The sequence below is a fragment of the Colletotrichum karsti genome (assembly GCF_011947395.1).
Source record: "Colletotrichum karsti strain CkLH20 chromosome Unknown Scaffold19, whole genome shotgun sequence".
Lineage (NCBI taxonomy): Eukaryota > Fungi > Ascomycota > Sordariomycetes > Glomerellales > Glomerellaceae > Colletotrichum > Colletotrichum karsti.
In genome coordinates, this window is record NW_024065919.1 from 809,762 (window position 1) to 835,559 (window position 25,798).

The 25,798-nt window shown below is 52.6% G+C and overlaps 6 protein-coding genes across 6 annotated transcripts; 4 read left to right on the forward strand and 2 right to left on the reverse strand.

Annotated features, from left to right (window-relative positions):
- Positions 1-1,380: 1,380 nt before the first annotated feature.
- On the forward strand, positions 1,381-4,304 carry CkaCkLH20_06563 (A/G-specific adenine glycosylase; the record flags this gene model as incomplete). Its single annotated transcript, XM_038889280.1, has 5 exons — positions 1,381-2,082; positions 2,146-2,171; positions 2,233-2,321; positions 2,374-2,663; positions 3,828-4,304. 5 exons carry the CDS (start codon positions 1,381-1,383, stop codon positions 4,302-4,304), a joined length of 1,584 nt encoding a protein of 527 aa, XP_038745578.1.
- Positions 4,305-7,320: 3,016 nt separating this feature from the next.
- On the forward strand, positions 7,321-9,053 carry CkaCkLH20_06564 (MFS quinate transporter; the record flags this gene model as incomplete). The annotated part of the gene is made up of 2 exons (XM_038889281.1): positions 7,321-7,601; positions 7,664-9,053. 2 exons carry the CDS (start codon positions 7,321-7,323, stop codon positions 9,051-9,053), a joined length of 1,671 nt encoding a protein of 556 aa, XP_038745579.1.
- Positions 9,054-11,218: 2,165 nt separating this feature from the next.
- Positions 11,219-12,573, forward strand: CkaCkLH20_06565 (CFEM domain-containing protein; the record flags this gene model as incomplete). The annotated part of the gene is made up of 6 exons (XM_038889282.1): positions 11,219-11,347; positions 11,400-11,436; positions 11,493-11,563; positions 11,647-12,029; positions 12,095-12,162; positions 12,230-12,573. 6 exons carry the CDS (start codon positions 11,219-11,221, stop codon positions 12,571-12,573), a joined length of 1,032 nt encoding a protein of 343 aa, XP_038745580.1.
- Positions 12,574-15,071: 2,498 nt separating this feature from the next.
- On the reverse strand, positions 15,072-15,740 carry CkaCkLH20_06566 (uncharacterized protein; the record flags this gene model as incomplete). The annotated part of the gene is made up of 1 exon (XM_038889283.1): positions 15,072-15,740. The coding sequence occupies one exon, from the start codon at positions 15,738-15,740 to the stop codon at positions 15,072-15,074; it is 669 nt and encodes a 222-aa protein (XP_038745581.1).
- A 5,980-nt stretch (positions 15,741-21,720) lies between these two features.
- Positions 21,721-22,541, forward strand: CkaCkLH20_06567 (pectate lyase; the record flags this gene model as incomplete). Its single annotated transcript, XM_038889284.1, has 2 exons — positions 21,721-22,136; positions 22,193-22,541. 2 exons carry the CDS (start codon positions 21,721-21,723, stop codon positions 22,539-22,541), a joined length of 765 nt encoding a protein of 254 aa, XP_038745582.1.
- Positions 22,542-24,707: 2,166 nt separating this feature from the next.
- CkaCkLH20_06568 (uncharacterized protein) lies at positions 24,708-25,115 on the reverse strand (the record flags this gene model as incomplete). Its single annotated transcript, XM_038889285.1, has 2 exons — positions 24,708-24,860; positions 24,921-25,115. 2 exons carry the CDS (start codon positions 25,113-25,115, stop codon positions 24,708-24,710), a joined length of 348 nt encoding a protein of 115 aa, XP_038745583.1.
- Between the last annotated feature and the right edge of the window lie 683 nt (positions 25,116-25,798).

A 25,798-nucleotide genomic window follows, 5' to 3' on the forward strand; every position in this document is an offset into this window, starting at 1 on the left:
AATTACTACTATTCTCATGATCCCAGTTTGCCAATTGAGCACAGGAAGCTACTCCTGTCGCTCTCCGCCGCGAAGTTTTCTCGCGGCCCCGTTTTCGGGTCCTCCGGGCGGCACTCGCCTCTCACGATGGGGCCGAAATGGATACACGATGTCTCGAGCCCTCACCCGCGCCCACAACTCCCCAATTCTTGAGCTCGCCGCCTCTCACGATGTCAACAACCCCTTCAATAGCCTGCCCGGCTAGCTCAATCGGTAGAGCGTGAGACTCTTAATCTCAAGGTTGTGGGTTCGACCCGTAAGTTGCCAACATCACCTGGCTTCAATCGTCAACATCATTACTAACCCATCCCAGCCACGTCGGGCTCAATTCCCGTCAGCGATTGACTGCAATCACATCTTTTTTGCGTCTTTTTTCGACTTTTATGGGTAGTTGATTATCGTTGCATTGCTCTTTTGGTTAGTTGGCGTGTGTTGGCCACTTGAGCTGGACGTCGCCGTTGCGCGTGGCCCGTTTGGCATCGGCTCACCTCCGTGCTCCGTTTCTCATGAGCCGGCAACTCGTCCTGCCGTCTCGCAAATCAAAGCCATAGGAGCCAACCGCGGGATGGCCTCGGGTCCAAGCCACGCTGCCTCCTTTTCGACTTCCCATCCGCGTCCATCTGTTCCAAACCCCCACTCTTACTTGTGCTTGACAGCTTTCCGAGTTAACGCTCTGAGTGATGATATGTACGTTTCCATTCCTGAGGCTGGCACACGCTGTCGGCCGTTTGAGGATGTTGACGGTCTTTCCCGCGACAGGATTGTTGCCAAGGACTGAGCCAAGCCACCGCCGGTGATGACAAGCGAGAAGATGGTGCTGGAGAGTGAGGCATCAGGCTTGAGTTGCTGATCCGGTCCGCCCAGACCGTCGCACAACCTGCCCTCTATCTTCCCCAAATCTTCATGAAATCCCAAGACTTTTCCAAGACAGCTTCGCCACAATGCCATGGCTTCGTGCCCCTCCCCTCCTCGAGTTGGGGAATCCCTTCACCCACCACATGGCAGATTTCCCCAAAAACCAAGCATCTTGGCGGGACTTGGCATCACGGCCTGCGAGCCTCCGTCCCCTGTGAGAACGGGTTCCCCATCCCGGGCTAGTGAGATTCGGCGCGGAGAGCCGATCGGGTGCCATGTGGTTGTATCCGCATTATCCGCAGCGCGGCTAAAATGCATGCTTATTTCGTCGTGGGGTGGCGGCGGCAACCACACCCAGATATGCCGGCTTGGCTAAAGGACCGTGGGGTGTTGTTCCGACCCGCGAGGTAAAAAGAAGCTTGGCCCGGTAATTTTCAGTGATTTTGCGTTTTTGGACTCCCTCTTTTGTAGTGGATTGTTGATACGATGAGATTTCTTGCGTCTGCTCTCGTTATGGGCGGTGCTTGGGCTGGTGCATTAGCATCGGCCCTCGATAATGACAAAGCCTATCGATGTGGCTGGAACCCTTTGGGACATTTCGAGCCGTCAGATACCGAAATTACTTGCCCTCTGCCATTTAATCCGAATACAGCGGTTGCCTGGTCGCCATGGACTCATCGGCCAGTGTGTACCAGCTCAAAAACCACCCTCAAATATTGCGCCTTCGTCAAGGACAACTTCCGCGGCGACTCCGGCATACTCATCCTCACCAGCCCAGAGGTAGCCGCGGGAGACTTCAGCCAAGTCGAGGACTTCGATCCTCGATCGCTCGACTCAGGCCCCTTATCGGTCGTGCCGGAGACCCCGCCCTTTGAGGTCCAAGAGATCCCGGGTAAAGGTTTAGGCGCCGTGGCGCTCTCGAAGATCCGCGCGGGCGAGGTGATTGCGCGGGAGCATCCGAAGATAATGCAGATCGCGTCGGAAGAGACGTTCAGGGCGATAGATAGGGGAGAGGCCTTGTGGGTTTTGGAGGAGGGGTTTGTACGACTGCCGGTGAAAGACCAAGTTAAAGTCTTTGAACTCGCGAGGAGCACCGGGGGCCATGTGCTCGAGGATATCATTCGTACGAATACCTTTGGTGTGACCTTCAACAATGTCAGCCACTACGCATTGTTCCCGGAAGTCGCAGTAAGACAGACGCCATGACCAACGAAGACGGAGGAAGACAATTGATTGCTAACAAGAACACAGCGGATCAACCATGCCTGCAGGCCGAAGTACGTTTCAGAGCTTGCTGGTATGAAGTCAACAGTTGGAGGAATAGGCTGACAGGAACAGCTCAATAACTCGCTTTTCTCCGAGGACGCTGGCCTTGGAGGTGGTGGCATATCGTGACATTCTACCTGGCGAGGAACTAAGCATTAGCTGTCAGGCTCTCAATTCTTTCATATCACCAACTCAGACTGATACCGGAGGCAGACTCACCTTTGAACATGGACTACAAGGATCGTCAACAGACGCTCGCGGAATGGGGTTTCAAGTGCAACTGCTCCCTCTGCAGCTCACCCGACGCAGTCGCGGCCTCAGACGCCAACCGCGAGCGCATACAACAGATCGTCTCGATGCTGAACCAGCCCGTCTTCCAGAACCCGGGACTCATGAAGCAGCTCGGGGAAGAAATGGAAGGTATCATAGAGAAGGAAAAGCTCCGGGCCCAGCTGGGCGACTTTTACGACATGTTCGCCCGGGCTTATGTACGCATGGGCGAGGTCGAAACAGGCAGGAGGTATGCGGCGTTGGCGGCGGAGAACCTGGCCCATTTTGCGGGGTACGACGACGAGAGGACGGAGAGGGCGAGGGGTCTTTTGGGGGAGTTGGGGAAAGTTGGGGGAGCGTGAGAGCTGGGGGAACGGGGGAGGAGAATGTTCAAGGGTGTGTATGTGTGTGGTGTGCGGCGTGAGATGCAATGAAGCTGGGGTTCATGACGGGTTCGGGTCAACGGATGACGGGACGGTGTGTCATGCTTCTAGTGTTGCTGGCAGTGCGGCACTCATCCGGGGTAAGTCAAGACCGGGCGAGACTGAGTGGCCGGGGGCCGAATGTTCCTGATTCGGAGTCATGGGCCTGTTTCCATGACGGGATATATCTTTTTCAGGAAGTCGATCTTGTGACGCGGGGAATCGGTCTCCCTTGAGGATATATTTTCCGAAGGGAGCCACGCACGGGTTGGACACCTGTCACGGCTATGCGGCACCGGTTCGTCTCTCGACCCAAGATTCCGGTCGACCTCGATTAGGTTTTAAGGACATGCCCGTGGGATCCTTCCGGCATGTTTCCCTCGAGTTATCGGAAATAGTTTGGGCCGTTATATGCGTTTTTGCGGGTTGGGTGAGTTGAGGCTCTGGCTGGACCCGTCTGTATGGTGCCAAGAGGCTTGGAGGGCTTGGACATCAACTGCCAAGAACGACTTGGCATGCTTCTATGAACGTCCGCAAAACCACTTCCATGAAACCTATTGTTGTTTCCAATTATACAAAAGAAATCAATATTCAACGTTGAATATTCTTGGTAGACAATAGGATTGTGACGGAACTGTGACTTGACGACAAAGGGCGCAGACTTTGTTGTTTCAAACAACATGCCATGTTCACTGTGTGGTGTTGTACTCATTGACACCACCAGCCTTGGCCAAGAAATGAGTGTGAAGAAACAAAGTCTTCGACCATGAATGAACAAAAGCATTGTCATGGAGAGTGATTCACTTTGCTTTCCCGTATTTAGTTGACCCAAGTCGGCCAGCATCCCCTGCCGCATCAAACCAGAACGCAACACCGGGTCACATCGCATCTCACCCACAGCCGCGCTATTACTCACATCATCAAACGACAGCTCAATCAAACCACACAAATACTACACTAACAATGTGCATCCAGTGGATCGCCTCCGCATCCTGCACGGCCGCCGTCTTCGGCTACGAGCAGAAGGGGTGCAAAGGCGCGCACGTGGTGGTCTCCCGCCGCCAGGTCTGCGAGGACGCGACGGAGCCGTGCATCTGCTTCTTCGGCTCGTGCGGCAACATCCTCACGCTGTTCGCGGAGAATCAAGACAGCCACGCGACGGTGCTCGCGCCGTGCGAGAAGTGCGGCGTCGACGAGGATCCTCACCAGATGCTGCTGATGAAGATCTTCGACAACGACTTTGCTAAAGAATGGGTTGAGTATTTCGGGCACACTCACTGGAAGTTGTGCACCGAGGACAAGTGGCTGGGGATTTACGAGAGCGACGGGGTCGAGGCTGCTGATGAGAATGGCGATGAGAACGGCGATGACACTGCGGAAGAAACAGACGACACGGCTGCTCTCGAGCAGGAGGACGGGGCCAGCAAGGAAACCTCGGTTTCGGGGCAATGAAGCGCGATTTATGGTAAGCGAACCTGAAAATTAATCGTTTCAGGGGACATTTGACTACGTAGACAGGACGACGACGACAGAAAATTCTGATGACCGCGAAGGGCGCGCAAAACAGGACTCGAAATTTGTCGATCAGCCGGCCTCGCAGCTCTGCTGTGCGGAAGCTCCGACGCCGGTGAATTTCTTCAATTGCTGACAAAATACAATGAGCGATCTTTTGCAATTTTCAAGTAAAATCGGTGACCAACGATGACTCCCAAAGTCTTGGACATCGTATGAGGTCCCAAATTGCATGGCTCATAAATCTCCGCAAACTGCCAAATGCGAATTACGTGCCTGGTCCTGGGGTGGATGGGTTTGCCCTGTATGGGAAGATGGAGCGCACATCCAGCCATCCACGTTTTCATCTGCCATGTGACTGGTGGGCTCCGTTTGACGGAATTTTCGTATCTGGCGGTCTCGAGGCGTGCGCGTGTGAGTGCTAATACAGGTGTGTGTGTGTGAGTGGAAGTCCTCTCCTCGCGTCGTGAGTTGAGCGCTTAGATATTCCTCCTCCAGTTTTCCCCATACGTTCTCCATCAAAGGAAGCTCCTCCATGGGGACGGATTAGTCAAACATAGGGGACCTGGGGAGTTACTTCGGGGCAGACGGGGTTGAGAGAGTGGGAAACGGCGATGGGGTGCTCGGATATCCTGTTCACGAATCACCGGCGTCTTCAACTGCGCAATCATCGTGGTCCTGGTTGGCCGAGACCGCATGTAAGCTTAAAGTACGGGGTCGTTTGTTCGAGCAAGATCCATCTCGTTTGGCGGGTTGAGGGGAGAGATTTCTGGAGTCGACGGCGCTGGGAACTGTGGGAGGCGAATTGTCGGTCGAGGGCCGATGGGCCTGGCCTTGTCGTCTGCATTTTTCCATGTAACATTGTGACCAGAACAGGAGCAGAGTGACAAGGGGACAATGCCAGTATGACTCGATTTTTGAGAGCTCCGCGGGCGTAAAAACCGCAGGTTCCTCGGTCGAGCGAGGAACTCGTAGTTCGTCCTCACGGAAGATGGCCGAGCGGCAGTTGCACGCGCGGACAAACCCCGTCGACTTAGTCCCAAAACGAAGCCGGCTTGGCCCACCCGGCCGCCGGCGAGCTGCGGTGTCCGCCCGCGAACATGAACTTGGGGAAGAGAACGCCAGGGATTGGTCGTTTTTGGCGTAATCAGGCTGGCAAAACTTGTCTGGACACACGCAGTTCCACGTAAATTCTGTCAAGGATCATGGGACGATGGGGCTCTTGCGAGGGTCATGTTTTCTGGCCGTTTTCCCTCATTGTTCCTTTTCTTCCCACACAATCTCTGGTCAGCAAAACTGGAACCGGCGCTTTCGACGAGTCATAGTCTAGCAATTAATTCTTTGCCCAGTCCCAGAAATCTTTGGGGAATCCAAGCTGTTGCGGGGAAGAATGGTCGTCTCCAAACTTCCAAGACCGCGGAGAATGCGGAGCAAATCTCTGGAACCCGGAACAGGGGTCATCATCACTTAGGTACTCTTTGGAATGCCCGCCCGTAAGGCCTTTGGGACTTGGCTGCGTACTTGGCAGTTCCGTTCATAGGGAACATCACGTCACTTGGCGCTCGCGGGATCGCCCTTTGTCGAACTCTTGGTCCAATCCAGCCACGCGGAAGACCATCCTGCCGGTCAAGACAAGCCTTGAGGCGACTTTCGCTCTGTACTTCGTACCACACCTGCTGAGGCGGATTTTCTCAACGCCAAATACAACGGCACGCCCGAAATGTAAGCAATGATCCTGCTTCTGGCGACGAGCCTCAGTACGGTTGAGAGACTACTGCAGACTATGCGTCCGTGGAATTCTCTCTTGGTGTGTTGCATCACGGGAACTTGCGGGAGGCTTTTCATCCAAAATGCTGCCGGTCGTGACTCTAATTGCTGCATTACGAGCTTGTCGGTTTTGATGCGCGGGGTGATGACCGCGGTTATGTATCATGGACTATCCCAGATTTAGGAACCGTCATCTGAAGTCGAAAGGTAGATATCCCAGTTCTCCGTCGCCAGGTGCACACTTTTGAAATTTAGACTCTGTATCAGAGCTTTTTCCGTTAATTCAGTTCAGTTTTCCGTCATCCCAACGTTCGGAGGCAGCTTTTGAGCTTTCAGACGCATCGCCATCAACAAATCTAGAGTCCGTATACCCATTCGAGTAACCCGAACGGCGGTGGGTGTTGTCTCCTGCATGCGTATAGTATTACTGTGGATAATACCTCCGAGACACCAGGAAGCTCCGAGAAATAGAACGAAGCCTCACCGGAATTCCAGCAAGATGGACATGACAGACACCAACCAGCAAGACAGACAATGCCGGCTAGCCAGGACCCCCGACTCGAGTCCCTCCTCTTCCCCAACTACCCCAAACCCGCCGGCGCGCGGCAACACGTCCGGATATGGGCAAGCTGCCGCCCACTTCACGCCCCAACGCCGTCGTCCTCTCCTCCTCCCCACGCATCTCCATGTTCATCCCCATCCCCCATCTCGACTTATCCCTGCCTAGTTTCGTGACAAGGACAGCATTCGTTCCTTCCTGCTCTCGCAATTTTTCACGACGGTGGATCGGAAGTTGAGCGATTGGTCGGTCGGCGGAGCTTCCCCCCGACGTCTACGACCCTTTTCCCACGGGGTCGCATTGACCGCTGGCTGTCATCTCGCAGGAGGGAGGGCGGGGTGATTTTCCAGTCGGTCGTCGTCGTGTGCGCACCGCGTGTGTGTAATAGGAAGTAGTTTGTATTTGTGATCTGGGTTATTCATGTAAGCTGTACCTCCTCAGATCCCTCTCCCCCTACCCCAGATCTTCCTGGGTATTAATACCAACCCTCTCACGCCCTTTCAACGGGCTTCTTGTTCTTCAACCGTCGTGTTCATCTCAACCTCCCGCCCCCCCTTCTTGTCCTCTTCATCACCAGCCCGCCATCGAATCTTCTCGCGCGAGCACAGAGAAAAAAAAACAGCTTCCAAAATGGCTGGAGGCGGTGTCAAGAAACCCATCAACGTCTTCAAGCTCGGCGAGCTTGGAGAGCCCAAGGGCGTCTTCAACTGGCGACTATGGTTCGCCGTCGTCTCCTTCGGCCTCATGGGCGCCGCCCGTGGTGTCGATGAGGGTCTCATCTCCGGTGCCTTCGGCTCCAAGGACTTCCAACGTTTCATCCACTACGAACAATACAGCGCGGTCGAGCAGACCAACATCAAGGCCAACGTCTCTGCTATGGTTCAGCTCGGTTCCGTCGCCGGTGCTCTCTTGTAAGTGCATCTAAACGCATTCGGTCTTCCTTCCGACGCCTCGACTAACACGAACGGATTAGTGCTTTCGTCATCTGCGACAAGATCGGTCGTATCTGGGCTACCCGTCAGCTCTGCATCGTTTGGATCATCGGTATTGCCATCTTCATGGCCAACAACGGACACCTCGGCGCCGTCTACGCCGGCCGCTTCATCGCCGGTCTCGGTGTCGGTCAGACTCCCGTCGTCGGTCCCGTCTACCTCGCTGAGATCGCCCCGGCTTCCGTCCGCGGTCTGTGCACCTGCGTCTTCACCGGCTTCGTCTATCTCGGTATCGTCCTGGCCTACTTCACCAACTACGGCTGCCAGATTCACCTCGGTGACAACACCCACAACCGCTGGCTCGTGCCCACCTCGCTGCACATCATGTTCGCCGGCATCATCTTCATCTTGACCTTCTTCCAGTTCGAGTCCCCCCGCTTCCTCGTCAAGCAGGGCAAGATCGAGCAGGCCACCGAGACCATGGCTCACCTCCGTCACCTCTCGGTTGACCACGAGTACGTCACTCGCGAGATCTACGCCATCCAGGCTGCTCACCACGAGGAGCTTGAGGCTTCCAAGGGCGCCACCTGGTACGGCAAGGTCAAGGAGCTCTTCCTCGTCCCCAGCAACCTGTACCGTCTCTACCTCAGCACCATGGTCCAGTTCCTCTCCCAGTGGTCCGGAGCCGGCAGCATCACTCTCTACGCCCCTGACCTGTTCAAGATCCTCGGTATCACCGGCCAGAACGAGTCCCTTCTCATCACCGCCGTCTTCGGTGTCGTCAAGCTCACTGCCGCCATTCTCTGCGCTCTGTTCCTCGTCGATGTTATCGGCCGTAAGCGCGCTCTGCTTACCGGTATCACCCTGCAGGCCATTGCCATGCTCTACGTCGCCGGCTTCCTCACCCACGTCCCTCTCCTCGGTGTCGACGAGAGCTTCCAGCTGCCCGACCACCTCATCGGCGTCAGCCGCGGCGCCATCGCCATGATCTACGTCTCCGGCTTCGGCTGGGCTCTCGGCTGGAACTCCATGCAGTACCTCCTGACCGCCGAGCTGTTCCCCCTCCGCGTCCGCGCCCTCGCCACCTCCTGGGCCATGACGCTTCACTTTGCCAACCAGTACGGCAACAGCCGTGCCGTCCCCAACATGCTGCTCTCCACCGACCACGGCGGCATCTCTCCCATGGGCACCTTCTGGTCCTTCGCCGCCATCACCCTCATCGGTGGCGTCTGGGTGTGGTTCTTCGTTCCCGAGACCGCCGGCCGCAGCCTCGAGTCCATGAACAACCTGTTCGAGCTTCCCTGGTACAGGATCGGTCTTCACGGCAACGAGGATGCCGAGGCGCGTGACATTGTGCACAACGAGAAGCAGGAGGCCGCCGAGGGAGTGCAGGGTGCCGCGGTGCACGCCGAGAAGAGAAACGAGGTTTAGAATCTGTACTTGTCATGTAAACAGGATGGATGCCGGTAGCATCTGATGATTGAAACAAAAAGGGCATATAATGAATGCAATATGCCCACAATAATGATAAGAATTCAAAAGAACAAATTCATTCAATGTTTGAAGACGCCACTATTGTGATACCGTCCGATATATCGTGTTTTGCTGTGAGAAACCTGCCTCACTTTCCTCAAACAGCGAATAGGGTTGTGATTTACATGCTGCATGGAAACCTGACAGGGGTGACCAACTTCAAGATTTTGTATTGACGGAAAACATCTCACAAGTTTGCAGACCATGCGGGAAAAGCCCGTAGCGTAGTTTGGTCGAAAAGGAGGGCGATCACGCCTGACGGCCATTTCGCAAGTTTTCGAGCCAGACGGGGGATGCCCGTATGACACATGGAGGTGCGGGAAACGCCCGTGGATGGTGGGGGTCGCGGAGATGACCCGCAGCAGGGGTAAGTTGCCCACGGGGAAACCCCGTCGGTGATGTAAGTCGGGGTTGGTCCGCAGGCGGAAGAGGAAAAGGAGGTTCGGGCAAGAACGGGCAGTCGGTAAAGATTCGAAAGAAGATAGCCGGGACGTGGAAGAAAGTAATGCAATACCCTTGTTATAAACCTGGAGAAGATACCTTGCTAACGCATTTCCGTGAGATGGAAAGCAGGAAATGCAGAGATCGACAGCATACGAGACCGACGCGGCAGTGTCCAATGCCAGGGACAACGATACGACTACTCTACGGATAACGTCGTTCATCCCGATATCCCGGATGCGGCTTACTTCATTCGACTACGGATACTACAGCGCAGTCCGGTCTTTATGACACGACAAATGGGCACACCTTCGACTTGCCAAGGCATGCAGCAAAGTCCTTGGCGAGGAATAATATCAACAGTTGCGGGAAGGAGCGGGATGATGTGGCCGAGTTAAAGTACTCTGAGTGAGTCCTGACCAGAAGATAAAGGCCAGCACTGCAGATCCAAACAGAAGGTCGCATTGCCAGAGACGGGACGTTTGTCTCCTCGTTACGCCAAGTCACATGGCATGAAGGTGAGAACGCCCGGTGGCTTGAGCCATTCCCACGTCTCTGGAAAGACACAAAATTTCGTCAATGAACAGATCAGCAAGCGAGATGGTAGTTTGCTTCTCGGCAGCACAATGTCATGCAGATCTCCCCCTACTCGTTGAGCAAATCCAGGCGCCACATAACAGCTGCAACGAGGTTAGTGATTCAGGAGCATGTTCCCCGGTGCGCCACGGATCAATAGCACCCAATCATCGCCTCACCTGCGAGACCTCGAGCCGCCTCAACCTCTGCGGGAACAACTTTTGTCTCAGCCACAATTTGAGATTCCAAGATACCAGGGCAAAACGATGATTCGAGTCCTGACTGATCTTGCTGGTGTCCCCAAACCACGGCACACGCCAAACTTGACAGCTGCGGGACTAGTCGTGGTAGCGACGCGCTACTCTAGGCCCAGCGTGCTTGTGCCTCTTTGAGGCTTGTGTTCAGGCGCTGGTGCGATTATCTTAGATCCTCGCGGCAGTTAAGAGGGGCGAAGGCATGCTGCATCATAGACGTGGCCAGGCCCGTTGGCTGGTTTCGTCCACAAGAACACGCCGCTCATAATCGCCAACGTTCCCGGCTGCAGCAATATCGCGATATGATCTGCCACTTTGCTATCTGTCTTGATTTTCATTTGCTTCGTGTGCCATCCCACCGGCAAGGCTTCCAACAGGCACGATGAAGGCTTCCGTAGTCTCACTGCTGCTCGCAGGTTTCCTGAGGCTGGCGTCCGGGTCTGCCTTCACTGATGCTCTTGCTTCAGCACCACAATGCGCCGTTTGTCTAACTGTTTCCTCGTTATGTTTGACGATTGGCTGACTGGAGATGCCACCAGGTCACCTGCGCCGTCCAGGCTCTTCCCCAGTCACCTTGTACCATCGATAACACGACATGTTTATGCACCAATCCAACGTTCAACGGATTCGTGGGAGACTGCGTAAAGCAGAAATGCACGGTCACAGAAGCATTGAGTAAGCAGATTCTCTATAACGGCTTGTTCGAGGATTAGAGCTGACTTCGATGTGATGTCCGTAGCGGTTACCAACCTGACTTGGGCTGCGTGCGGCTTTCCTCTGACCGACCGCACGATGTCGGCTAGATACACGATCGTTTTCCTGCTCATTTTGCCTGTGGTCTTTATGGCTATTCGGATGACTGCACGGTGCCTTCGTCTTTCGCCATGGGGCGCTGAGGATACAGCCATCGTGTTGGCGTTTGTGCGTGACGCCCAGAGCTCCCTATCCTGCTTCTCGTGTTGACTTGATCTAGATATGTTTCATACCATTCCTACCACTGGCGTTAATCAGTAAGCTCTTTTTCACAGTTACATACTTGAGAACGCCGGGAGCTGACTGTCGATAGTGATTGAGAGTTACGGACTTGGAAGAGACATATGGACACTGCAACCACATGAAATCACAATGTTTCTAAAGGTAACACCCATGCGTCAAGACATTCCCTTGCGGCCGTGACGAATCCGCCCTTGAACCGAACAGTCGTGACTGACAAACATCAGCTTCTTTTCGTCCTCCAACTCTTTTATATCCTTGATCTAGCGGTGATCAAGGCCTCGATACTGTTCCTGTATCTACGGGTTTTCAACATCAAATCGTTCAGACCAGTCCTTATCTGCACACAGGGGTTCAACTTTCTCCTCGGGGCTGCGTACATCATCCTCAGTCTAGCGCAATGTCAGCCCCTGCAGCACTACTGGAATGGCTGGGACGGCGAGCACGAGGGAAAGTGCGCCGACCTCAACAAAATCGGTCTCACTCACGTTGCGTTCAACATCGCCTTGGATGTCTGGATGCTTATCTTGCCAGCAACGCAAGTCTTCAAGCTTAATCTTCCGCGGAAGAAGAAGATCGGCGTCATGGCTATGTTTGGTGTCGGTGTGTTGTAGGTATACCCGGGTCGACACAGATGAGAGCATTGAGACATCCAGTAAACTAACTCTCCCCAAGCCTCACCATTGTGAGCATCGTTCGCATCAGAAGCTTGCTCGTCTTTGCCACCTCATTCAACATCACCGGTAAGTCATCTCCTGAAGCTGAGCCTGAGTTTCAAGAATGAAGATCCGTTGCTGATTCGAGTTACAGCCGATGCACTATGGGGCATCACCTGGTCCTACGTCGAGCTGTGCGTGGGAATCTTCGTCGCCTGCATGCCGGCTGCCAGACAGCTCGCTTTCAAGTTCTTCCCCAAGCTCATGGACTTGACACGGCAGACTCTCTCCAAGTCTAGTAAAACGGACCGGTCGTCTCATATTGAAGAGCTGCGGCCAATCTCACAAGAGCGAAGATCTGTCCAGTCCGGGGGCACCGGGATCACGACCATTCAATCGAATGAATCGACTGTGGTAGATTCATACACACCGAAGAGTGCGACGTTCACCATCAATGGCACCCGAAACACCATTGACGGCCCCTCGATGAGACCTTGAGTTGGGCGACACGGAGTTTCGGTCATTTTCAAGGATTTAAGGGGCAAGACAAGCAACAATCTTATCATGTGCAGTGTAATTCGCAGGTTTTTAGACTTGATACCCCTGAAAGCATATCACGTTGTGTTACAGTCTTTGCACATACAACACCTTCCGAGCCGTTCTCTATCGTCCGATATACTTGACTCAACTGCTGTTCTAGGGATGAGCTTGTGCAATTTGCCCCATCGACCTGTGTGGATCTCTAGATCCACCGACCACACGAGCGAAACCACTATGACGTTGATTGTCTGCTTTCCAAACTGCTGGTGGATGGTGCTTGAGCGCTGGAGGCCTCATGTCAGCGGGGAAGTGTTGTTTGCCTCACCATGTTTCGTTTCACCGTTACCCAGTTGTAATGTTTCAATGTTGTCTTGAGGTTCAGATGTTGAGAGGGCATGTGAAGACAGAGAAAGTCCAGCCCGAAACTCCACTTGCCGGCCTCGAAAGTTCGGATGAGCTGGGTTGCCGCCGAAAGTTGCCAAGTGTCATCCAGGGGAAGTAACGTGTGTCTTAGATGTGGTCGAATCGAGGACTTGATCAAGCCGTCTCCGTGAGATGGCAAGCATACTTGCAAATTAATAGCGAGTTTAATCCTGCTTGTACTACTTCACTGATGAGAGACTCATTTGGTGCTTTGAATCGCCACATTCAATTCGATGAATGAGCCTTATGTTTGATCGACTATACATCATTCACCTGAGCAGCTGTCATTCAGTTGTGGCTGAGCGATCTGATACACCAGTCATCTTCCATGGGCGTATCAGATCGATATCTCCGGTTCAAGGTTATGCCAAGCGCTTCACGTTGTCCAAAGATTCAGCAGCTCTTTAGCCACACAACTGAGTAGGTCTGCACAATGCCGTCGAGGATCACTGATTCAGGCTCCTCGACGGAAATGACGGATAAGGAGCGGGAACGGCATCCGGAACCCGTATTCTGCCGATTTTCATCTCGTCCAAACTTCTCGTCCTGAAACGCCATGCACCACTTCAACAGAGTCTCGGGTAGTCGACCTACATCGTGCTGAATATCGGCAATTGTTGCAACGAGCGCATCAACAGGATTCTCAATGCCAAAGCGTCAACTATTCCTCCGGAGGCTCACGAGTTTCGTCCCGGTTTTTCGGTCAGTCGATCCACTAAATCGCACGTCCGGTCGGTGTCGATTGTGGGTCTAGGATCTGCGACAATTCGGCAAAGATTCCGAGAGGGCACGGAGCCAACTCAGAGACAGCAAGACTTATCGTTAAGTGTGGCAAAATGGCCAATAGATCAAGTAAGTCTATGTGAGTAATAGTACAGAAGGATATCTCTTAGTACGGGCCATATCTATCACCCACATAGACAGGTAGCCCAGGACTTCTTCTGCTGAGTAATTTCAAAATTCGCAATAAAAAAGAAGTTGTCTGTGCATTGGATATTTCTGAACACAGCTGAGGCAAAAACAAAGTGGGCCCTAACCAGGGATTGAACCTGGGACCTCTCCCAGACATGATTGTATTGCTACAACCCTAAGGGAGAATCATACCGCTAGACCATCAGGGCTTTGATGAGGTGGAGCTGTTGACTCCGCTGGATGGGGCGCAACGGAAGCGGCTCTCGTACCGTCACGGCGAGCGGAGGTAGACAACTTTAGGAACTCAAGGAGAAGTATCACGTAAAGCTGAACATAAACGCCAACTCATCCTCCATATTGTTGCAGACTGGCACTGCTATATGTATGGCTAGCTTCTCTAGACTCGAACGGGGGTCCATTTTCCAGACTCAACCATAGCACGACCTATATTGATGATGCGTTTCCGTTCGTGCTCTAGATAACTGTCATGGATGACATGATTCTCGGATAGAATCAGACTCGGCCTGTCGTCTTTTTTGCAGCTCAGGAATTTGCGCACGAATAGTAGGTCCGAGATAAGTATATGCGAAACAACAGGGTCATAATTGTAGACGAACGTCTCCCACTCCAACTTATCCTTCGGCCAGTTGACGACTACTTCTGTCCGCGTCACTGGGTCCCATTGTCTGCCAGGAAAGAGCCCCTCTTCAACCAATGTACGTTCAACATATTGATCGAATCTCTCACTGAGACTGGCATTGATCGTTTCCCAATTCAAACTTTGGAGTATCGCGTGACGGGTGATGTTCGTCACTTTTAGATGCTGTTCCCGCAACACTGTATCGTTTGTCCGCCCTGTGTCGTCAGTCTGAGCTGAAAGCCAAGGCGCATTCTGCGACTGAGTACGGAGGGCGTCTTCGTATTTCAGCACCCAAGACATGTGGGCGTGGAAGATGACAACATCTAACAGCGAACGAACTTCGGAGACTCCGGGCATTGACTGAAGCTGACTTCTGCTCCCGAATATGATACCGTGGTTTTCTCTCAACTCCGCCCATTTTCCGAGACCTGAATAGAATTCGTAAACATGAATGCGACCTTTTAGACGGTGCAAAAATCGACTACATACCTGAACTCATATGGGAAGGGGCTTCGAGAGTCCCAACACAAGCTTCTTCATGATGTTGACTTTGATCCTCGAATCGAAAATATTCGCCTTGCCGCTCGATGCCGTGGGCCGCGACAACATCTCTCATACTCGGCATGAACGTGAGACGACCCCATAGCCACGGCCAGCTTTTCTTGGTGAGTATCTTGTCGACCCAGTCACGTTGGGGCATCTCGCGCTGTGGGGGAAAAAGTCCGTCATCTTGGATGGCTTGGATTTCGTTTTGAGCATCCCGTCGCTCGATGCATTCCAGAAGATGGGCTACGCGTTTGATCTGATCGTCGGTGTAGTGCATGCGCATCCAGTCTCTGAATACGGCTTTCTTTTGAGCTCCGACGATACAGTGTAGGCGCTTGCAGCATACACTGAAGGATATGAAGTCGTGTCTTGTTTGAAATGTTGACGATAGCATGAGCTCCTGGGTGATCATCGCAATGAACTCGGTGGGAAGACGATCGAGTCGAGTGACGCCCTGAGCGTCGTTTGATTCCACTGCCGCGGTACCTTCATGTTGCAGGGAGGAGAAGGAAGAGCTGCCAGTCTCAAGTTGTTCGTCTGGATGATCAGATCGAAGCTGGTGGCGCGGGGTCTGGTTGGCCTGATGAAGTTGGCTGTGATACATGTTGGCGTGGTATTGTTGACAGCGAAATTGTAACACGCACGTCGTATTTGACGTAGTAGACACGTCAGTTCACGGGCTTTCGAGGAAGTTATTGGTGTTGAGACGAAATTTTCAGCTGAATCAACCACAGACCGTGCAAAACTCAATATCGCGCCTGAAGAAAGCAAAACAAAATCCCACGTCATACGACACCTCGAGGAATAACTTTCCACATAGGGCGTATAGATGCTTTTGCCCAGCATTCCATACCATGAGAGTTTGCAAGCCCATGGATATGTATGAGCCCTTCCAACAGTTGAGTTCATCCACATCGTGGACAGGTCGCAAATAGAGTTTAGACAATCGCTGTCACCGATCACATCCCCAAAACACCACCGCACGTTCCAGACGTCATATCGATATGACATAATGCAGGGACCTAGGGTTCGGAGCAGAAGCACGGTTTTCTTTACATCGAGGCACATGGCGTTTGCTCTGTTAATACGACCGAGCTTCATTATATCAAGGTTGTGTTGAACTCAATCTCAACTTAGATTTAACATTTCGCAACATACTTTAGACAGAACATGAAACTGTGCAACGCCAGAAATATTTGAGACGCAGGTGGCTGTGCGAAGCATTGACAGGCACACATGGGGGAAGAACTACCAAGTATCGAACAGACACTAAGGTGGCAGTTTCTCGAGGTTAGCTTCAACGTTCTCATAAGAGACGATTCTGCCAGGTCCGTCTCATGTCTCAAACTTTCCTTTGATAAGGATAGTACAATCAGGCTGCGAAATTATCCCTCGTAGGCGTAGTTTTGAGTAGAGAGTCTTGACCAAGACGCTTTCAAACCAGCACCCAAAAGCACTCTGATGACTATTTCGCATGGCCATTCGGCTACTGATGTCATCAGAGGCATTCAAATCTGCGTATTCTTTTGCAAAGAATCCAGCAGCAGATTATGAAAAGTCATCTGTGCCCAAAGACTCTTGATGGTAATCATTCAACAGCCACGAGGGGCTCCATCTGATTGTTAACACAACCACCGGTTATGTGGGATAAGTCAACCTGCGCAAGTGGTCATGGAAAGTAAAGGTTGATCAGGTGCAGAGCTCATCAGATTCCATAACCGATTGGTACATCAAGTGAGCGTGAGTTGAGGACATGTGTTATTTTCAAAACAAGCGGTCAGCCCCTTGACCTCAAGACAGAGAATTACAAGATGAAATGAAGCGGTGTACGGTAAAAGAGCTCACGGTGGCCACAAACAGAACCACGAGTCCATGATCGGGAGTCCTATGTCGGCAGTTCATTCAAGTTTAGTTGGCTCCATCGACGTGGATGGAATGCGGCAGATGGCCGAAAGAACAAGCGGATGAGCTGGCAAGACGGAGCGCTCTTCTCGGCTTCCGGGAACTCTCCTCATTGTCAATAGGAGAACGCCACCAGCTGTTCAGGGCGAATATTTCCGCCTCCCCGGTGGTCTGGATGCAGTTCATCAAAAGAGCCAAGCAGGCCTCGCTGGCTAGCTCGGTCCATCTACAAACCCGACTCGGGTTTGCTCCGTAGCGAAAATTGAATCCCGGGGCTCCAGCCAATGTTACCATGGAAGGCTATCGTCTAAACGGCCTGTAAGAAATCAAGGCATATATTAGAATATGGGGGCGCCCAGATGCCCTTGTTGGCGGTGGTCATGCACCGGTAATAAATGCAGGAGAGCCGCTGGGCAGAGGCGAGGCGCCCTCTCGCTGCATCCACTTTTGATGCCAGGTCCCGGTGCCCTCGGGGGGTGTTTGTTCTCGGGTGGGTGCGATCGTGGAGATCCTTTGGTTGTGGATGTCTTGGGAGCGATGCTTGGCGCAGGTTTTATCGAAATTCATCGGATGATAGACCACAACTCCTGTAACACTTTCGGCGGCTATGCTCTGTCTTGTTGACTTCATGGTTATACGAAGATAAGGGGAATATGCAGGTTTGTTTGGCTGAGCGCATCGCTCGCTCACTTTGTCACACGCGGAGTTGGTGGAACGCTGCTTGGATGCGGTGAAGGCTTCATGGTTTTTTGCAAGGCCAAGCAAATGGGAGAGGCTATTTCTGGACATCTTCGCAAGATGGAATGTTTGAACGGCAAGGATGGGTCCCGGACATAATCCGGTAGGCCAATTCAGGCTGGCGGGATCGATCTCCGAACGAGACTTCTGCCCACGGCATCCTGTCATCATGGGGCACGCGAGCCCCTTTGATAGTCCCTCAGGAAGGCAGCGATGACTGCTCATTTCTGGAGAAATAGATGCCGAGGAATCCAATCTTGCTGAGATCTTGGTTATACGAACCTGATAGAATTTTCCACGGCCAAAAAAAAATGAAAACCTGTTCCTGAAGATCATGCGCCGATGTCATCGCCATCACGGTAACCCAAGGGAACGGTGCCATCGTGAGAAATGCGAGATACCAACGGAGGTGATTATCCGTCCAATGGAGAGAGAGGCTCGGGTTATGGGTCCCGTGGCAAGGTTGCCACCACTCCGTCCGAACGACGATTCAGATCATCATCATCCCGTCGGCTCCTTCCCAGACCTCCCAGAGAGTGGCACCATCACTTGGTCGCTCGGATGGCATTTCACAGCGTTCTATGACCTGCAAGGCAATATGTTCGACGCAGCCGTGCAGCTGGGTGCTCTTACCGCTCGATAAAACCCCTATGCTTAAGTCAAAGGCCCCGGGCATAAGATCTGGCCGGCCGTGGGTAGGGTAGCAATTAGGGCGCGGAGGCTGGTCCTCTCTTGCCTCACAATGTAAATCAGGGGTCTGCTAGGTTGGTTCACCTGAGGACATAGAATACAGATAGATTAAACATGAGATGACTTCGATCTTATACGAAGTGCCCTTACAGACGAAACCAGCTTTTACTGGATTCCGTCTGGTGCGGTTGACGAACTGTCTCCGGCATAGAGATTGCTTCACCATCATCATGACTGAGTGGATGTTTTCAAAGCTGGCAGAGATAAGGCCGGGAAAAATATGCTATCTCGCCGCGGCTTCGTTGATCTCAATGTGATCTCAGCGGTGTTTGTTGTCATGCAAGAAGCACGTTGGCGGCCGAAATCCAATGTTTGGTCCAAAATGCGGCGTCCACTTGGCGTATTGACCGATGCTTGTTCCCGTGTTTGGGGCGCAATCTCGGAGTGGGCTTCATGGAGGAAGGGTTACCCACTCTGTTGGCATTTTGGCCAGTTCTGGCTCGGCCGGGCGACTCGGACCCCAGTAAGCGGGCTTTTCGGGCCCCTTTTTTCTCGCCGGATGTGGCTCCAGACGGGAGGCCTCACGGAGGATTCGGAGGCATCCGATGAATCTCGAATTCGGCGTTCCGGAGGCCGGTGAAGCTCGAAAAAACTGCATTTCGACGCTGCGCGTTGAAGTGAAGTTAGAACTTCGGAAATGCGCTCTGTATCGTGGCCCTCACTCAATTGGTCGGCAAGCTCGGTTTCGTGTGCAAAAGTGCGCCGATCATGGGACTCCAACGGAATGTCTTGGCAAAAGGTCCAGTCTTGGCATCATCTCCTTTCTAAATGTCTTGGCATCACGTTTCTGGAGAAGTGCGTGGGAATCAACAAGCTGCATGGAGGAAGCGCCATTGGTGGGAAAAGGGGACGCGATCTTCTGGTCGTGAGCCACCCCTTGCCAGGCTGCCGGGTTCAAAGTGTTATGGCCCCATGGATTATTGTTAATGATTGAGTGATGGCATCCGATCTCCGCTTGATGCTTGTTGCCCGGTACCCGCGTTGGATTCACCACACCGCCACAAGGGGAAATGGAGCGACGGAGACAGACTCTACTTTTTCTTCCTTTTCCAGATTGTTCCGCTGTAACAGAAGTCGGCCCCAAGGCCGACAAAAGATAGGTGACATCGAGGGAACATGCGAATGTCCATTTTTGGTCTTACCAAGAACCCCATGATCCATCTCGCCCGTGCAGTTTACATACAACTACCGTTGCATCCACCCACATTCCAGACGGGATCAGTTGGTGATATATTGCAGAAACTGGAGATCATTTGACTTACAAAGGTTATCGTGGCATGCATTGAGCCTGGCGGGGTCCCGCGCAATTTAGACAACCGCAACGCCAATGATTCAATACAAGATCCACCAGTGACGGATCTCGCATTTTTAGAGTGGCCTGTTGAATCGAGTTCAATCTGCTGCGCGTGTCAGACTCAGAGACAAGCTGCCAACCCTTGCACCGCCGGTTGGCCTGTTCTCTATCGGTGTCAGCGATACCCCGGACACTTCGATTAAGGTCAACAAGCTCGAACAGGGGCCGACAACTCAGTCAGCGGGCAGTGCGGTGAAAGTTACGGGAAGTCAATTGCGCCGTTGCGCTAAGTGGTCAGTGATGTGAGGATGATGTGCCTCTGCCGCCAACAGGCAATATCAGGCTTGCCACATCTTAAGAGTTCGTCAAGTCAAGATCCCTGGTCCCGGGCAATAGAAGAGTCGGTTGAGAAAGCGCGTTACTCCACCGGAGCCTTCGTCGACGAATTCCCTAAAGCTTCCTAAGGTTATTCGAGAAAAGCTCAAAGTCTCAAGGTCAGGGTTACACAACAACGGTCCCCAAAGCCCGTTTTCTGTCTGCTGCTTCGGCGAATAATGTCAATCTGCCAGCCAGAAAGCGCCACCAAGGTACACAATGCCGAAGTTATCCCCCAACGCTTGACCGTTTCCGTGAGGTCGGGAATTACTCAGGACCGTGGTAACGGGTCTTATCTAAATGGAAGTTGGTTCCATGAGCCCCAGTTCATCTCCTTTGATATACAACCGAAACATGGGTGGCGGCGAATGGGAGCACTTCCCGCGCGCTAGCGCAGTCGGAAACAATCGCCAACATGGACAACCTTTCCCGCTTCCTCTAATCTTTTTTTCTTCATTTTTCTGCTCACCACCACCACCACCACCACCACCAGCGGCTGGCAATGTGACCTCAGAGGCCAACTTCCCAAAAAGACGACTCCCCACTCATCTTCGACATGGGTTAATTCTTTTTTGCCCTGTCCGCAACCCCTGTGACAGCCCCTGGAGTGTTTCATGGTCGAGAAAGCAGTAAGCACCACTTTTTAGACAAATACGAAAGTCGAAGCGACTCTCGAATGGTACTCTGGATGGGCAGCAAAGGCAGGATATCCGACAACTTGCTCGTGGATCCAATCGATCACGGCCAATGACACCTGGGCCGGTGGGCATATTGGCGATCCAATGCCGTGGTGGTTCTTCTGCCGCCTCCCCCATGACATGTCCTGTTCGGGCAGAAACGCTGCCCCTTTGATCACAGCCAAACAGGTTGTTCCTGCGCTGAATGTGCGGCTCGCCGAACCCGTCCGAACATCCTCTGATATCAATGTGGATCATATCGACAGGGAAGTAAGCCTCTGCCCGAAATGAATCGATAGTCACTCGCGCTCACCTTCTGCGTGTGGCGGGAAAGGAACGGACAGTGACTTTGTCTCCCCTGGCCCTTGTCAAGCTCAATATGAGGCCTGGCACCTTCACTTGCAGCGGCGCAGACCACATTGCACTCAATCTCACTCCATCGTGGGCCAGACTGTGGACTTGTCGTTCTGGATGGTCCTCATTGATCCTAGCCCTGGGCGAAAGCTTGTTGTCTGTGAGCTGGCCCAACATCCAGGTCCCACACGAAGAGCCTTGGGCCAGGGATGGGGATCCAGAATCAGGATCACTGCTTGCAGATGGTGGTGTGGGCAGCAGATTGGGGGCATCATCTCGTGAGGAAGATTTGGATATAAGAAGACATCAAGTTCCCGTCCATCAGCCTCTCTTTCTTTCCTCCTCATCCTCTCATCAGCATCTCCCGCAACCGTCTCTCTTTTACCAATCCAACTACTCACATTCTTTAACCCTGGTGGTTATTCATTCGTTGTTACAACACATCCAACTCTTCCAACTCTACGTGTTTTCTTAAACCAACCACCACAGTCAAAATGAAGTTCTCCGCTGTCATCGCTGCCCTCTCGGCCTCTGCTGCCATCGCCGCCCCCGGCACCCAGACCGGCCCCAACGGCGCCGCCGCCATCGAGAAGCGCGCCTCCTTCCCCATCCCCGCCTCCAAGGGCACCGTCACCTACAAGGCCGCCCAGAGCGTCAAGGGCACCTTCGACGGTGGCATGAAGACCTACGGCCGTGGCGTCAAGTGCACTGGTCAGGCCGAGGGTGGCGACAAGGACGCCGTCTTCCTCCTCGAGAACGGCGCTACCCTCAAGAACGCCATCATCGGTGCCGACCAGATCGAGGGTGTCCACTGCAAGGGCTCCTGCACCATCAACAACGTCTGGTGGACTGCTGTCTGCGAGGATGCTCTCTCCCTGAAGGGTGACGGCAACGCCTCCGTCATTGGCGGGTAAGTTCTTCTCTACTCACTTCTACACACCAACAATGGCTAACAATCACATCTAGTGGTGCCCGCGGCGCTGAGGACAAGGTCATCCAGCACAACGGTCTCGGCACTGTCACCATCGACGGCTTCACCGTCGTCGACTTCGGCAAGCTCTACCGCTCTTGCGGCAACTGCAAGACCATGGGCAAGCGCTCCGTCGTCGTCAAGAACGTCAAGGCCTACAACGGCAAGATGCTCACCGGCATCAACTCCAACAAGGGTGACACCTCCACCATCACCGGCACCTGCGCCACCTCCGTCAAGGAGATCTGCACCGAGTTCCAGGGCACCACCCCCGGCAACGAGCCCAAGAAGATCGGCACCGGCCCCAGCTCCGCCTGCAAGTACTCTACCCTCAAGGCTTGCTAAGCGGCTCGCTCCGCCTAAGTCGTCTCCCGCCTTGGGTCTCTGCGGTCTCGTGGGAGCTTGCTCTCGCGGGCCGCTGCTCCGTCTCTGTGAGACATCGAGTGAACTTCGTTTTTTGGTTACAGAACGGAGGAAGGAAGACAACGAAACACACTTTTCCATTCTGTGGTGTGTAAGCTGATGCGCATCACTGGGCCACTTGGCCATTCAGTGTACATATGAACATGGGGTCAGTGTATTTATCGAATATAATCCTCATGATTTGAGAAAAACAACCGTGCCAATTGCTCCTAAGTGATCATCATGCCATCCTCAAGTGAATAAACCAACACTAGCTGCTCAAGATGTCAGGGACTGGCTCTCTCTGCTCTAATCTATTCGCCATGCCTATGTAGTTAAAACCACGCACTGGTCAACCGCTGCAAAGCTCTTTCAGATTTGACATAAATATTTGAGACCCGGTGCTGGCTAGAGTACCCTTATATCGTGGCTTGTTTGTGGCTATTGCCCGGCGTATGAGTCTACGGCGAAAACCCAGATCAAGAAAAGCTCTTTTAGAGCTGGGTACCATTTCCAAACCGTGTAATGAAAACTACATACAAAAAGTACTTTATGAATTTTTCTGACAAAACTCCCAGTACATGATGCTGGCGATGCGGAAGTGGGCCCTCTCAAGGTGGTGGCGATGCCAATGATACTTACAAAAATCGGCCAAGCGACAATCACGATCTTCCAACAAAACACCAAAATCGTTTCCCCGCAAAACGTCGAAATAAACTCATCGGATCTTTGACATGCATGCATGTCATCTCGAACGCCTCCACCGTGTTGATCGGTGCTATCCACAAACTCTAATGCTAAGACGTTTACCGGCGGCAAGAACGGCACCGCGGACGGAGCCACGGCACAGACGGCTATCACGGCACACGCAACCGAGCCAAGATGGCAGGACGCGTCAACCACGGAGCCAAGTCTGCTCATCAATCCTGGACAGTCTCCAGAATTTAAAATACATAAAGCTGCCGCTCCTCCCAGAATTTGCGTTGAGCTTTGGGGAAGACTTGGCACCAGCCTCCGCAACGAAAGACAACTCACGACGACTTCGCGATGACGATCCACGATGACAATGACGATATTTACGAACAACTGCAACTCTTAGCATCATGATACTCGACCGCATCACCTGCATTCCTGGACTGAAGCCCGACACGAGAACGAGACGACCATGGACTATCCGAAGAACGTCGCCGAAACACACATCATGAGTCTTATTTCAAGAAGAGATGACCACACTGCCCTCGAGATGGGCCTGAATAATCCGTACGACCGCCTGCGACTTTAATATTCCTCGCTTCACGGTAGCTGCCAGTAATTCGACAAGGTCTTTGAGGGTGTAGCTCTCTAAGAGGCTTCTTTCTCATGAAACCAGTCAGCAATGGGTTCTGTGATCCAGCCAGACAGTAATGCAGATGTTCAAGTTGTGTACCATAAGAGACTGAACTTGGTTGGGAGAACTCTGAGAACTGGGGCAAGGGAAAACTACAGGCGTGCACCTACCAATGAGCGTCGATCTCAAGAGCCACAAAGGTGCTGAAGCTTGCACCTCGAGACACCAGACCGTCTGTTTCGTGAGACTCGACGGGTACTGGACAAAACATTGAGACACTTGTGGCGAAAGGTCTTCGAATCCCGTACTTTCCAAGTACAAATTATACAAGGTTTAAGCTGAGGATGGGCTGAACCGAGTGGTGATGACCTTTGGATGACTGATACGATGCTGCATGACTCACATGATATGAAAGCGTATATATTGTCGCGTTTTGCCGTATCACTTGATGGAAATAATATTGCTTCTGTTAAGCCGAAGCCAAGCGGTTCATCTTAGGCACAATACTTTGATTTACTAGGTTCTGACTGCGTCATAGATCGAACCTTTACGCTAATACCAATCTACAAAGAAACTCGCTCGAGAACAGATTTAACATCATGTACATCCTCGCAAACTCGATACGCTAGACCGCTAAAGAGGTTTATACCATCTGATCCAAGTCGTGATACACGGCGGCCGGAAAGCGAAAGCTCTCATCTCAAAACTCTCGATACTGAACTCGCCGGAATCGAAGATGCGGCAGGTGGACATGAACACGTAGACCATGTTTGGAAATCCAATCAGGCAGTCGAATTTGTCGGCGGCGCATCCTCCTCAATCTCAATGTCGGGATACGATCCATCGATCGGCTTGAGGCCGGACCTGGGCTGGTACGAGTCCCTCTGAGCCGGGTGGACTCCACCTCCCGGCATCCATTCCGGTGGGAGAAGGCCCTATTTTGTCGCACGTCAGCATGGTATTCTACAAGGGAAACGGAGAAAGGATGATCGTACATGGTCGTGGTAAAGTTGCCTGCAAGGGATGGAGTTGATACACCAAGAGCAGACGTTGGTCCACATGTACGGGCGGTAGTTCGGGACAGGGCATCTGTCGATGCACTGCGCGCAGACGTTGTCCTTCTTGTAGGCGGCCGCGGTCTTCAGAGAGGCCGCGGAGGCCAGGACGGCGAAGATGTGAGAGAGGCGCATTTTGTGTTGGTGGTTTGGTTGGTTATGCGTAGAGTAGGGTATTGTATGGTATAGGGTGGGAGGGATGAGGTCGAGAACAGCGGGTGGTGAGTGACTTCGAAATGTTGATGTAAAGGAGAAAGATTTAAAGGCTGGAATATGCACGATGAGGCGGATATTTATACCTTTCTCCGATACAGATCATTCCACAGTTTTACGAACCAAAAGGGTGACGTGCGAAGTGGACAGTTTTGTTCTTCAATCATCTACCCCTTAGATCTCATAACTCTAATGCAGACAAGAGAAGAATTTTGCCATTGATATGCTTAGTCCCCCAACTCTCAAAATGCTGGGTAATATGTCGTTCTCATGGCCGTCACGAAGACCTGGAACGCGATTCGGAGGCTTATGTGAGCTCGGCTCGGTAAGGGTCTTCTGCTCTGGAAAATCAAGTACTCATCGAAGTTGCACAACAAGAGTAACATAGGCTTATCAAGAACAGTTTTGATGAGGTAGGTACGCAGATCAATGCTCGAGAACTTAGGATTGAATAGGCTTGCTAGTATCGGTCTATCCAACGAGAGTATAGACCAAGAAGCTGCTTTGGGGACATGGCACAACAGAAGACTGTTTTCCATCGTAATAGCCTACACATCATTTCATGATGATATAGAATAGCTTTATCTTGGAACCCTGAAACTATT